Below are 14296 nucleotides of genomic sequence, written 5' to 3'. Positions count from 1 at the left end.
TAGCCAAGTGAGTATGAGCTTTAAAGAAGCTTAATACAAGTTTATGATCACTACATCTTATTCAGAAGGATGTTAATAAAGTACAAAATAAATATACATGTGAATACATCAAGATAAATGTATATTATTTTCAAATTAGGAAAAGGTAAAACATAACTTTCAATTGTGGCATACGTATTTGAATGTTGCTCAGTATATTGTGCATGATAAGACTTAAATGTTTTCTGTAACAGTTTGCTGAGAATAGAATTGTAATGTAAATCATAAATCTAACAGTTATCTTCCAGTCTAAATGATAAACGCTGTATCATTAAGTGTTATGTATATGGTAGTCTTATGGAGTCTTATTTCGGTTATCACTTTGAAGTGAATCACATATATTAAAATTTTCTCGACTATTCATAAACCATGACAGTTGGATATTTTACTGGTTTGAGGAATCATCAGATGAAAGGAAGCTAGATAATCGTAAAAGGCTGTTACTTATCTGAAACTATTCCCAAATAAATTGTACGAATGCTCGAACACTTGAACAAGGTAATCTATCATCTACAACAGAAAGGAACAGCCATATCTTTAGATTCTGGCTCTTCAGATTCATATGAAATCTGCTATGAGATTGAATCAGTTTTTATAAGCTATATGTGTTTCGTGTCTCGTAGAAGTGTTTGGAAACACACTTCGAAAAGAAAATGTGTATATCAGACATCCAATAAGATGTATTTTGCTGACAATAAATCGCAAGTCAGCTCTTTTGACTTAGTACCAAGAATACAACTAAGTGCCAAATAATATGTGGAAAAACATTTTTTTACAGCGTATTGTACTTTATCATGCTGCCAGAAACAAGTACATACTTACTTATAGAAACCCTAAAAGAGATCCAACTTCATGTTCAAATTAGAATGACTCGCATGCCTTTGATGAAAGTATTTGTGAAATGATGTATCATTACCACATTTAATCGTATCACAGTCGACGGATCTACCACAGTCTTGTGTAAATGACTCTGAATTAATGCCCATCATCGTATTAAATCGTCAACACTCCTCTTGTAAAAGAGGTGATTTATTAAATATAAGAGGCTTTAACACTTACTGGACTTCAATTACATCAAAAATGTGTAGAATACTCATGAGAAATGTGTCACGTCCCATTAAGCTTTACCAAACTCTATAGGTGGAAACAACTCTTTCGTCACATTCCAGCCAAATCCTTTAGATGAAAACAGCTCTTTCGTCACATTCCATAATGTTTTACCAGACTCTATTGATGGAAAGATCTTTCATTCCAGTAATTGAGAATCCCATAAGATGTTATCAACTATTTTTTTATTGACTTATATTATTAATTATTCTAATAATGTAAAATTTAAAATTGTTAGTACAATATAATCACGAACATTTTATTTGATAAATTATTCTATTTATTGTTGCTTAGCAGTATTTTTCTATTTTTGTTCAATTGCCAAACACTGGTTTACAATAATACAAAACACAAGATACTGACAAAACATAAGAGCGTTCTAAATTTGAAAGATCTATATATTTATGCATTTCACAACAGTTTTAATACCTATATTAATAACCAGTGCTGTTATACAGGGTGTTCGGAAAGTCACTGTGCAGTTTTGTCTGTTAATAAATATATAAGTGCACAGTGACTTTCCGAACACCCTGTACAAACAATACATTTAATATTATTAGGTACTTAGCATGCCTTGATAATCCTAGTATTCGACTCGCAGTTTGCGGATATAGATCACAACCTGACATCGATCATGCTTGCTTTTGCAAACATCAGGTTGTTACAAGGTTACGTTGAATCCAACTATTCGTTGGTGAAAAAGTGACCCAAAATGTGGTCGTAGGTCCTGCCGGCCAGTTTTCTTCCACTTGGTTGACAGTTCAAAATTATGAATAGCATCAAATAGTATATTGCCATAGATAACATAAAGCAATATTATAATAACGAATGATCTCAGTAACATAACATGGAAATATTATACTGCTTAATATCTACTGTAAACCTTCAGTCTTCTGTCACGTCTTTCAGATCATAACTACAAAATTTATGAGTGTGTCTACAGCACTATTTTGCTTCCTATTACAAAATTTCTAGACAGTCTTCGTAATGTATCGCTGCTATACTGTTGAGATATTTTAAGATATTGAATAACTAGTTAGATTGTGAGAGGCGAGTTGACCCAGTTTTTGGAAATACAGATATAATAATTTGAAAGAAAACGACAAAACCTGGGGTAAAGAATATAATCAAACACTAAATTTATGTATAGAAATAAAAGGGATGATTGACACATAGCCGATCAATGAGAGGAAATAAATTACTGTTGTTTTGGAGTGCTTAAGATTGAGTATAAATAAACGAGCTTTATTTAGATAAAAAATAAAATGACGAACATCAATTTTAAACTGAAACTAAAATTACTAGTAGAAATAAAAATGAAATATAGATCAAATCAGCCAGAAACTGAAACAGTTACTACTATAAGAAGACACAGGTGTTGAAGCTGCCTTATAACAGTGACTATCAAATCCCACTGTTCGGTTTAACAAGAATAATCCAAGAGTTGGCGGTGAGTGATGCTGATTAGCTACTTTCCGTCTAGCCTATAACATCAAAATCAAGGATAGCTAGCATAGTTTGCCCTCGTACAGCATTTTACAAAATTTAACACAAAAACCTTAAATGACTAATTTATGTTAAAACTGAATTATCCTTTAGCCTAGTTTGGAGTTGGTAAGTTCTAAATTGAAATTAAAAAAAAAGTTTTATATAATTAGAAAAGTGATAGATGTATTGTGGTATTTAATACCACCATACACTTGTACTCTCATATATGTATATAAGTATACAAAAGCACGGATTGAATTATATCACTGATCAGCCACTAATTATATCAACATCGTTTGCTAATTAAGCATCAGTCAGTAGTTCGTGGGAACCATACTTAATAAAAAAAACTCATTAGTACTGTATCTATATTAGCTTTTATTATGGCTAAGTTTGGTAATGATATTTCACTAACAAATTCAAGACTTATTTTAATAATAAAAACGGCGCCACTGTTTCTTACCCTTCAATCTATGCACGGTTCTAAAGAGTGCTATAAAGCTTTCACAGATTAGTACGAATTAGGGGTGAATCTCCTTTGGATATGGTGAAGATTAAGTGGTTATGGATAATCTAAGGCCTGTAAGATACCGCAGTATGAATTATCTTACTTATGTGTAATATCACTATTATTGTTCTATTTTTTTGTCCTGTACAGATGTCTTCGCTCAACCTATTCTCTATCACAGAAGATATTAAAAGCCATTTAACAAAGTGTAGGCTAGTCATTTGAATATTTTTGTAGGGATATTATTTTAAAGCTGCGATTAACCGTTCGAACTTTTGAACTTATAAATTAGATAGAAAATAATTAGCCAATAGCTCTTACCACAATCGTCTATAACCAAATACTAAACTATACCGTAACTCTTATGATAAGCCCACAACCTCAAACACTGTAGTACTATTATTGATGTTTAAGGTGTGTATGGTGACGAAATATGAATGATGAACATTCTGATCCATTCTGTTTGTTATGTTCACCAATAGTCCACGTTTAGTCCTATTTGAAAGAAAAACATTCACCTGGTAGAATATTAATAATATATATAATATTTATTTTCTATATTTATTGGTTTGATTTTGGTTTGTTTTGAATTTCGCGCAAAGTTACTCAAGGGCTAGCTGCGCTAGCCATCCCTAATTTAGCAGTGTTGGACAAGAGGAAAAGCAGCTAGTCATCCACACTCACCGCCAAATCTTGGGCTACTCTTTTACCAACGAATAGTTGGATTGACCGTCACATTATAACGCCCCCATGGCTGAAAGGGTGAGCATGTTTGGTGCGACGGGAATTCGAACCCGCGACCCTCAGATTACGAGTCGAACGCCTTATCCAACCTGGCCTAGCCGGGCCTCTTTATTAATACAAGTCAAAGTTGCCCAACGGTAAGTTTGCGGACTTATAACAGTAAGAAATAGGGGGTCAATATTCGTGATGGGCATAGCACAGCTTATTGTGTAGGTTTGCGCTTAACAAGCAAGCAAAGAAATATTTATGTATTTGTTTTATTCATGTTTCCTTTGTTATTCAAATTCAAGATAATTCTACGTAAAACACTTCTGGAACTATTGTTTTGTGAATACTTGATACATTACTGGCGTCTCCCGCTGGTACAGCGATAAGTTTACGGATTTACAAAGCAAAAATCAGGAGTTCGATTCCCCTCTGTGAATTCAGCAGATAGCCCGATGTAGCTTTTCTATAAGAAAAAAGTCAAACAGACATCTGGGGGATATTATTGTACTTGAATACCACAATGGCAGGCTCATTAGGTGACAAACACAAAAGAATGGAAATAGCTTCATGTCTGTTTAATTTTCTTATCTTTACTTTAAGGTATTCTACTCGACATAATCTTCAAGTTATATTTACAAATGTAATTTATATCAATAATTAATATGAAATTATTGTCAAAAATATTTCGGACATACACTAGATTTCGTTTTATAAGCAATCCATTACTTTAAACAATATCGTTCTTCAACTTTGAATTCAATGCAAATATTTTGCACTATAATAAATACGTCTTCTGGTGAGTCAGCGGTAAGTCTGAAAGACTTACAACACTAAAATTCTAAGTTAGATTCCCGTGGTGGACAGAGTTCAGACACACCAGTGTGTGGTTTGAGTAAAACAAAGAAATGAAATAATACTGCATAACACAGGAAAAACAGTTTATATATCATAATCTGTATTATGTGCATTATATAACTGATATTGATGAAATGAAGTTGTTACTTTTTAAGAATAATTACCACAAAAATAATTGTCTTTCCTTCTCTCTTTACCACCTCCCAAAACAACAACAAAAAAATCAACCTTTCTTCCGTTTTTATAATCATTTATCAAATAGCTCGTTCAATCATCTTTCATATAATCGCAGTCATGAATGGTATTCATTTTGTTACCTCAACAGCATATTAGAAAAGAATGATTTGTTAATAAATCTTGATTTAGATCATGGATAAATGATACACGATAACTGCTGTTATCGTAAAGGTACATGGATAAAAGTTATTTATACTTAAAAATCTAAAATATATTTCCATATGTAAGCATAAAAATTACCTGATTATGTACCTATTATTTTTATATTACCGCACAAGTTTTAATCTTGTAACATGTCTAAGGTGGCGAAATATTTACTTACAGTCCAATTTCTTGTTTTTTTTTCATAATATCTTTATAATTCTTCCCAGCTTTTGATCACCTTTTTTGTTTGGTTATCAATGCCACAAAGAAGGGCAAATTATTGCTTCATATATAGTTTTCTGTAGTGTGTCTGTACTAATAGAATAGCATCACCTGTTTATCATTGTCAAACTCAGGACTATTCTTTACTGAGTTTTTCTTCAAACTTTCTACCAGATAAATGCATTAACAATTTTATTATATTCAAACGTATCTTTTTTTTTTTTTTCAGTTCGCACTAATACCAAAGTGTTAAGAAAAAGCCATTTCAATGTTTTGTTGAGTTGTAAGTAGAAATTATTATAAAATAACAACAGGAAGTTGCTGGCTGGCTCCTTACGATATATATCTTCCTTAGTACATCCGGTACCTTTATCAACAGTCAACATCTGGTAAAGCCTTTCGAACTTGTCCTTTGCTCATATATTTACATCATTCTGCATTTCTAAGATACATTCTTGATTCTTGATGGCGAGAAATGCACTTGAATTAAAAATGTATCTCTGAACAGATAGTATGGGTATCAGTACTTTGCTAATATACTAACGTTTTGACCTTCCTAAGTTATCTTAAGGTTAACAAAGAGGGAGTTCGTAGCTGACCGTTGCCGGGCACACGTCTTAGGGACGAGAATATAAACGGGTAAGGGATTGTAGGGGGCGTTGCAGTTGGATGCTTGGTTATTAATTAGTATAGGTATAAAAGTGTTCAATATATTGGTTTAATTTTAGTTTTAGTTGTTGTATAAGGAAGGCTTTGATTTTGTGTTTGTTTATATTTGTTTCCCTACTTAGCATCTGGGTGTTTTCTATCGTTACGTTTTGTTTATTTGATTTGAAGCGTTCAAAAACGTGTGAAGGTGGTTGTTTTGCGTGTGTGTGTGTTCTTTGCATCTAGTTTCCAGTTTTCTGCTTGTTTCTCCAATATAGAAGTCGTGGCAGTTGTTGCATTGTATTTTATAAATAACGTTGTGTTGTTTGTCAGTCTAGTTTTTACTTAATATGGACTTTTATACCTGGTTTTCGAATAAACTTGGTGTTTACTGGAATTTTGTGTTTTGTTATAAGTTTTTTTCCAAATATTGTTGTGTTTTTTTCTGATGTTGGGAACATATAGTGTGCAGCAGTGTAAGGTTTTGTAGTTTGTTGTATCTTGGGATTTATTATTTACAATCCCGTACCCGTTTATACTCTCGTCCCTAAGACACGTGCCTGGTAACGGTCAGTCGCAAACTCTCTTTGTTAACCTCAAGATGACCTATGAAGGTCGAAACGTTGTTCTCTGCTTTGTTAGTAAAAGTGTTAATACCTATGCCAGCCGTTCTGAGATACATTTTTTGATATATTATTTTAAACAAGTGGATTGTGTGCTGTACGTTCATTGTTTCGACTTATCGCTAACAAATCACAGAGGGCGGCTGTAAAAGAATCACAGCTCACCAACATAAAACTAACAGCAACATTACACTTCCACTTGTTTTATTGGACTGATGCTCTTCCACTCAACTTCAGAAAAAAATTCAGAAGAGTTTTTAGCGATATGTCGCCAACTATATCATTTCAATGCGATAAATGCGAAGGTAAATCTGCTATCTACTGATTATTATTACCAAAATTATGCAAAAATAGTTGAATAATAATAAATTTAACAAGTAAGAATTCACTGGCTACAAATTAGTATTTTACCTAGAACATTCTAACTTATATGTATTGGTGGTCAGTGAAATACCAAGAATTAAAGATGGTTGGTTATGCTGATATGGTAGAATTGGCAGTATTTCACAACCACAAAAGTAATTCATCCACGTAGAGCTACAGCAAATTTATTTTTATCGTCCATCTCGCTATATTGTTGAGTCGAGTTGCCATCATCCACAATTATTTTCTCCCTCTACCGGCAGAAATATTTTTTCTTCTGACACGGCTGATGGAGACAAAAATAGCAACCTAAAGCTATTACAGTCATATAATATCTAAATTTAAAGTGAAGTATTAGATTAAGTTGAACGAGAAGAAGGACCTAACTTCGAGCGTCTTGCATCAAGAACAGTGTCAGCAAATCCTGACTCGCTGTGTAACATAACATGTAGAACCCCTAGGTTGGAAAACTTAGTTGATGTTAGACCTAAAGATACCACTATATGCTGAAAGAAATAGGCCACAAACCGTAAGAGGTGACCCCGCGGCATGTCTCGAACTTAGCTGGTACAGCTTGAGGAACGTGACAATGCGGTCATTGGACTCCTGCTTTGGTAGAGTACGTGCAAAGTTAAAAACACAACAACAACAAAAATAAAAAAATAAATCCTGAATCATCGAGTACACATAGCAAATAGATAAGAGAATGTGATGGTCACGAAAGTCACCTATCGGTTAGGAATTTAAAGATTGTCTTCTGAAATCTTGTTGAAAGATACATTAAGGGACTAACATTTTTTCAAGTTGATGTTTGTTTTTGAATTTCGCGCAAAGCTACTCGAGGGCTATTTACGCTAGCCGTCCCTAATTTAGTAGTGTTAAACTAGAGGGAAGACAGCTAGTCATCACCACCCACCGCCAACTCTTGGGCTACTCTTTTACCAAAGAATAGTGAGACTGACCGTCACATTATAACGCCCCCACGGCTGGAAGGGCGAGCATATTTGGTGCGACCGGGATTCGAACCTGCAACCCTTGGCTTACGAGTCGAACGCCTTAACACGCTTGGCCATGCCGGGCCCATTTTCAGGTTGAACTTGTCAGCTTAAGCCTATGCATTGATATATATGTGTTTGACATAAAATGTATTAAAGCGAAAATGCAATCTCAGAAAACACTCAAATGGATTATGGTTTAAGTTATGAAAAAACGAATTTTAAGCTAGGTTTGAAATTTCTCTGGTATGAGAAGAAGCATACTTGACTAATTGATTGTAATTAAGTACAAGATTACACAATGGGTTATCTGTGCGCTGCCCATGACGGGTATCGAAACCCGGTTTCTAGAATTGTGAGTCTGCATACATACCGCTGTGTCACTGAGCGCGAACAAGCATGAATAATATTTCATGTCAAAAGTGAAAATTCTGAAAATACTGTTGTATTTCTGTTGATGTAATTTTAAACGTGATAAACAAAATATATATCTGTCTTTACAATTCAACTATAAGTCAGTCGTTCATTTAAGATAATAAACGAGTGCTGCTCAGCGGCTATTGTGCCGAATCGTCAAGCTGATACTTCATGGTTCTCATCTTGTTACTTCCAGAAACGATCCCGTTTCGCATTTTGAGCCTGTGGTGTCATAGACATAATAATTAAATCTCAGTTTTGGTCATGTAGGAAGGGGTAGTTTCGACTAACTGCCTCTCCTCTAGTTCATCGATTCGGAATTAGGGACGGCTAGCACAGATCCCTTTTCAAGTAGTTTTGCACGCTATCCAACGAACATACAACGTAGTTTTATACACAGTTTTTTGTATAATTAATTAGACGTATTTGACAACATTTGATTCGTTCGTCCATAGGATTAAATTAAATGATAAATCTGCTACCTCCTCTCCTCCCTTTTCCTCAAACGGCTAATCGATACGTCATTATCACACGCTAAACTAATTTTCTTTCATCGTGGTGGACACAGCACAGTTAAATCATTGTGTAGCTTTGCGCTTAACAAGAAACAAACAGTCAAACCACATTTTATGAGTTGTCACTCGTTATATATCAGCAGTTTTGAAATATGGCCTAGGATTAGCCAGGACTGTGAAATCGAGAGTTCATGGTTTGCAGTCTCTTGCTACAAAAATGCTCTCTGTGCTCTGGGGCTATAAATGCGTTATAAGAGTGACACCGAAACACCGAGAGTTGATGGTGGGTTATGTAGTTTAGCTATACTTTCTCTAGTCTTTCAATTCGAAATCAGCTACAATTACGCGTAGATAGCGTTTTCTGTAACTGTGCGTGTGAATTTTCATATAAACAGGCAAGATGAGCAGAAAATAGTTATCTACTCGTTGACTAAAGAAGCGACTGTCTGAAACTGGAAAACCAGGAGAGTTATCTGAATTTAATCGGTTTATTTTTGAGTAGTAATTATGTTTAAAAATTATAATATATTGCTAACAAAATTTCAAAGATGCGTTTTTGAACGTTGTCGTAACTTAAGGAGATACCTAAAGATAAAACATTAAAAAAACAAGAGTTAAAAATAACTATTAATTATCTTGAAGCCCTGTTGTGATTCAACGGTAAGTCTATAGGCTTATAACGTTAAAAATCAAGTTTCACTACCTGTGGTGAGCATAGCACAGATAACTCATTATCGCATTATGTAACTTTGCGCTTAATAGCAACCAAAACAGACTTTCTGGGTTGACATTAAAATTCTCGCTTTTACGAAAAGGAAATAGAAATACCCAATCTAAGAATTAGTTTCGAACGTGTAATAGGATATGTGAGTAAAAAATACTGTACATTGATAAGTACATTCATGCTGAAGCAAGGTTATGGCTGTATAACTTCAGAATAAATTGCTAGTATTTTCCGAACATTGGTAAACACGGTCCACATTTTTTTTTTTTTTTTTTTTGCAATTAGTGGTAAATGTATTAAAAGCTGACAGAAGATAACATCTTTTTATAAGAACTCAGTAAGTAAAATACACACATTTATTTCAATATGTAGAGTTAGATGCAATATTCTGATTTTGTTATTCACAACAATGACAATAAGGTATCAACTACTTTAGTTTTCACGTATAAACCAAGTTGTTGAAATGTATGTGTGTTTATATATGTATACACCCGGTGTAACTATTTAGTGACAATTAACATGAAATTCTGTAAACCAACAATAAATATACTTGAATATATTAGAGTGAAGTTGTTTATTTGTATGATAGTATATTTCAAATACAAATGTCCTTTGAAGTCCAAAGTCGATATTTTTTCGCATATGAATACTTAAGTATAAACGTAGTAGTGAAGATTAATTTTATTCAAAATAAGCGAATCATCTTTGTTGCCATGAAATAGGAGCTCTTTTTCTATATTTATATGTGGTTTCTTTTTAATACAAAATGTTTGTCTAAAGTTTAAAACTATGTATGATTGGCTGGTATCTCACACTTTCATTGGTTACACTGTTGGCTATATTAAAAGTTGTCTGTGTATCAAAATGGCCGACGGAAGTAGTTTCTTTCGGTTTTGTGACGTCAGCGGGAACCCTCCTGCTAAGCCAGTACATATACGTGAGATTTCGCAGTACTTATTGGCTTATGCTTACCACAGTGTGGGAAAGTACAACGTTATATATATATATCTTTATTTTGATTAATTTACAAAGGAAATACATTTTCTTGGATCATCTTAATTTGAAATACAAGAATAACAGTTAATTTTAAAGAAGAGTGGTGTGATGAAACTAAAGATTATCACAGAGACTGCAGCCTTTAAACTTCTATCTGCTAATGAATGGAGACCGTTTTAAACTAACTAAATATGCTTTAAAGTCTCATGTTGAAAATCTCAGTAAGATGACGGTTACACATCGGTTGTGGAAGGTATCTGTTATTGCTCAAATTTCCATCATCTTTGGCTTAATTTATTGTACAAAGGTGCTTATAGTTAAAGGTATGTGTCTATAGCTAATTCTTACCTTTAGATTGCTTGTTTTTGTATTTATTTTTTATGAAAAGGGAATGTTTGTTTGTTTTAAACTGTTACTCGTTAAGTATTCTATTAGCACCGACAAAATGATTTCATATTATTCAGAGACTGACTGATAATGCATGATTTAACGATTTCTTTAATGTTTATTGCGCGAATAAGTAATGAAATGGGAATTATATATACCTATAAGTGAAATGTTTAGGGAAACATATTCAGAAATAATATTATAATCATACTCAGACTTTGAAAATTATTTAAAACAAAAATCCATCTTTTTTTTCCGAAACAAAAAACACAGAAGTGATTTAATTAGAATCGTCTTTCACTATGTAACCGTTCACTGTTGTGGTAAATGAATAGGGGAATAGTCTCCCAATCGATCAGTAATGGGTGTACCAATTTGAACTCTAAAATACGAGGTTCAATTCCCAGTGCAATTTCTAAATTTTCACCAAAACGGCCAGGGCGTTCGTGCACTTGTGATAAAGAATATTGTACAGTATGACGAAAATTTTAAATACATCTATTAAATTAAAGACTTTTCCAACACAAGCTCTCACTAATAAATACATTAAAATAAAAATGTTAGCGTGATATTTTAACTGTGTTAATGTGAAAGTGATTGATTGCTACACAAAGCTACACAATGGGCTATCTGTGCTTTGTCCACCACGGGTATCGAAACCTGGTTTCTAGCGATCTGAGTTCGCAGACATAACGCTGTGCCACTGGATGGAGAGGGCTGTGTGAAAGTATTTACTTTTTTTTACTTTCTAAGAATAAGACGCTTGTATTTTATTTTAAATTAAAACATTGTGCTATTTAAGTTCATTGATATCCGAAAGGAAAACATGAAGTGTCCACAATGTAGCACATTTCAAAACAAATTATGCATGAAATAAAATAAACATGGTGGGTAAAGAAAAAAAACCATAAAAGACGCAGATTGTTATACAAGTCACAAGTAATATTTTATTAAAGCTTGTGGGCTGCAGTATTTGGTTTTGAACGTTCTTGCAGCTGGAACTGAAAAAACAGACGTGTCTTCAAAGCATATTATCTATCTCTCATCTACATAGGTTCTAAGATACAGTGCAAATATAGTTCGGTCGTAAACAGGTCCCTTAACCATTTTGACCTGTAACAGTGGGCTTACTATCAGTGGGTGGAGCGATCTCACATAGACGTGAGTTGTTTTTTGTTGTTGGTTTTTTTCAAACATTATTGAGTTTAAAGCAAAGCTTTCATTTTAGTGGGAAAAGAACACTTTTTGGTGTCAAAAAGGCTTTTGATAATGTTTGGCATAATGGTATGTTATACAAATTACACTATTTAAATCTCCCAGAGAGCATGAAGCGTTTGATAGTAAGTTATCTTCATAACAGAAAAGCTGAAGTCAGACTAAACAAAAGTCTCTCCATCTTTTTAAACTACTAACCGGAGTCCCTCAAAGGTCTGTTATAAGCTAACTATTATACAACACATTCGATAATAATGTCCCCATCCCTCAACTCACATATATTATGCATCACAGTATGCTGATAACGTAGCCGTTTGTATTATATCACGTTTGTTTGAAGTTAAGCACAAAGCTACACAATGGGTTATCCATGTTCTACCCACACGGGTTTTGAAAATAAGTATATTTCTCGAGATACTCCCGCTTTCCTCCTCCATGAAATTTATGGGTACTGAATTTATAGATCCCCACCCGTTGCACAAAGTAAAGAAGAAACTTGCTTTCTAACCGTTTGTGATTTTTGCCTGTTGCCACTTCCTTGCCTGTTTAGTTTGATTTCATATGTACATCCGTCTGTGCTTTTTATAAAGTTGTATTATTATTTTTGAGTGCAGCCGTTCTATTAAATCCAATTCAGCGAGCGGAATGAAGAGAAACACTTCTTTCTGAACACTCCGATGTCCATGAACCTTGGAACCTTCTCAGTTACAAGTCTCTGGATTACCAACAAAAACAAAATGTTTAAAGTTAAGTGAGGAAAATAAATGAATGTTATATTGATAACTAAACTCAAGTCAGTCACTTCACAAGCAGTGACCAAGACATTTGATCCTTGAGTTTTGCAACCTGTGTGTTCAGAACACCAACTTTCCTTCTGTCAAATTTGATTACACAAATGAATCCCATCATTATATCATACAAATCATGTTATATCACTGTAAATAAATATTGGTGGTACAAAATTCGTGTAAAAAACTTTCAGTAACATAAGGAAATCATTTATTTGCACAAATAAAACAAAATATAGACTAAAACTACCTGAAAGCATCAGGTACCCAAGGTAAGTTCCATTAAGAGTAAACAAACAGTTGTGCCTTCACTTTCAAAGATTAGACCACCGAACCTACAAAAATTCCAGTTGCTTCAAATAGAGGGTATTCTTTCATAAGTTTTAATGAAAACCATAAATCCACCATGTATATGACTTCACCGTTAAGCAGCCGGCCTGATAATCATAGCTAATAACAACATATTTTATGTTTCTATTAATGAAATACACTCATAAAATTGCAGTCTAATGTAACAGAGGTGTCACAGACAGTAGCAAAATAACTCACTTTCAAATCAAATTAGTTATTTTATATCTCCATGTTTTCTCTCCATCGCTGTCATGAAAACCTTCTATATCATTTGAACACAAATATGGAGCAAAATGATTCACATTTGTCCTCGAATCGTAAATGCATTTAATTTCCAATATTGCGTTAAAGTAAAATTCTGTTGCAACACTTCAAGAAGACCAGTATAGATATAGAGATATTTGTCAATATTGACTGCAAAGCTTAATTTCAACTGAGATTTATCTTATACTTTTATCTGTCCTAGCTGTGTATCTCCCAAGCACCACACGATCTTAGTTAAACTCGGTTAGATGATTTGAATAATTGTTGTAAAACGTCCACGAACTTACAACAAAGTTCATTTCTACACAAACGGAACAATATCAAATTTCACATGTTAGACTGAAGTAAACTAAAGAGGATATATATAATATCGAAACTAATTTTCATTTAAATTTGGTATGGTTCCGTTATTGTAAATGTTAACTTTATTGTAAATTACCTTACACAGTATTGAATGTATTTTTTTATCCACAAACTTCTTGGTAACAAATATCACTCAGAAAATAACGTTCGAATTTCTCTTTTTGATGTTGATCTATTAATTGTTTTATCTCTACGATATTCAATCATTTATTTCACAATCCCATATTTATTCAAGTTCTGTGCTTGTAAATTTGTATGGCCGTGAACTTCTCCCATAGTTCTGGAGCTAATAGAATGAGGCGGACACAGGGTGGT

At 33.5% G+C, this 14296-nt stretch overlaps 1 protein-coding gene across 6 annotated transcripts in view; it reads left to right on the top strand.

Annotated features, from left to right (window-relative positions):
- LOC143253198 (vascular endothelial growth factor receptor kdr-like) overlaps positions 1 to 14296 on the top strand; it is an 87208-nt gene that overhangs the window by 1552 nt on the left and 71360 nt on the right. For 2 of the 6 annotated variants that reach the window (XM_076506648.1, XM_076506650.1), the window contains exon 1: positions 10570 to 10936. The exons of 1 other annotated variant lie outside the window; for it this stretch is intronic. Coding sequence is in view for 3 of the 5 variants with exons in the window: in XM_076506642.1 (XP_076362757.1) it covers positions 10774 to 10936 (163 nt within the window). In the remaining 2 variants the exon portion in view is untranslated. Of the gene's footprint in view, positions 1 to 10502; positions 10937 to 12852; positions 12963 to 14296 lie in introns of those variants that run through there. 3 more of the 6 variants (XM_076506643.1, XM_076506642.1, XM_076506649.1) reach the window with 3 other exon arrangements.

Source organism: Tachypleus tridentatus, chromosome 6, assembly GCF_004210375.1.
Source record: "Tachypleus tridentatus isolate NWPU-2018 chromosome 6, ASM421037v1, whole genome shotgun sequence".
NCBI classification, from domain to species: domain Eukaryota; kingdom Metazoa; phylum Arthropoda; class Merostomata; order Xiphosura; family Limulidae; genus Tachypleus; species Tachypleus tridentatus.
This window is presented reverse-complemented; position numbering and strand designations above follow the sequence as displayed.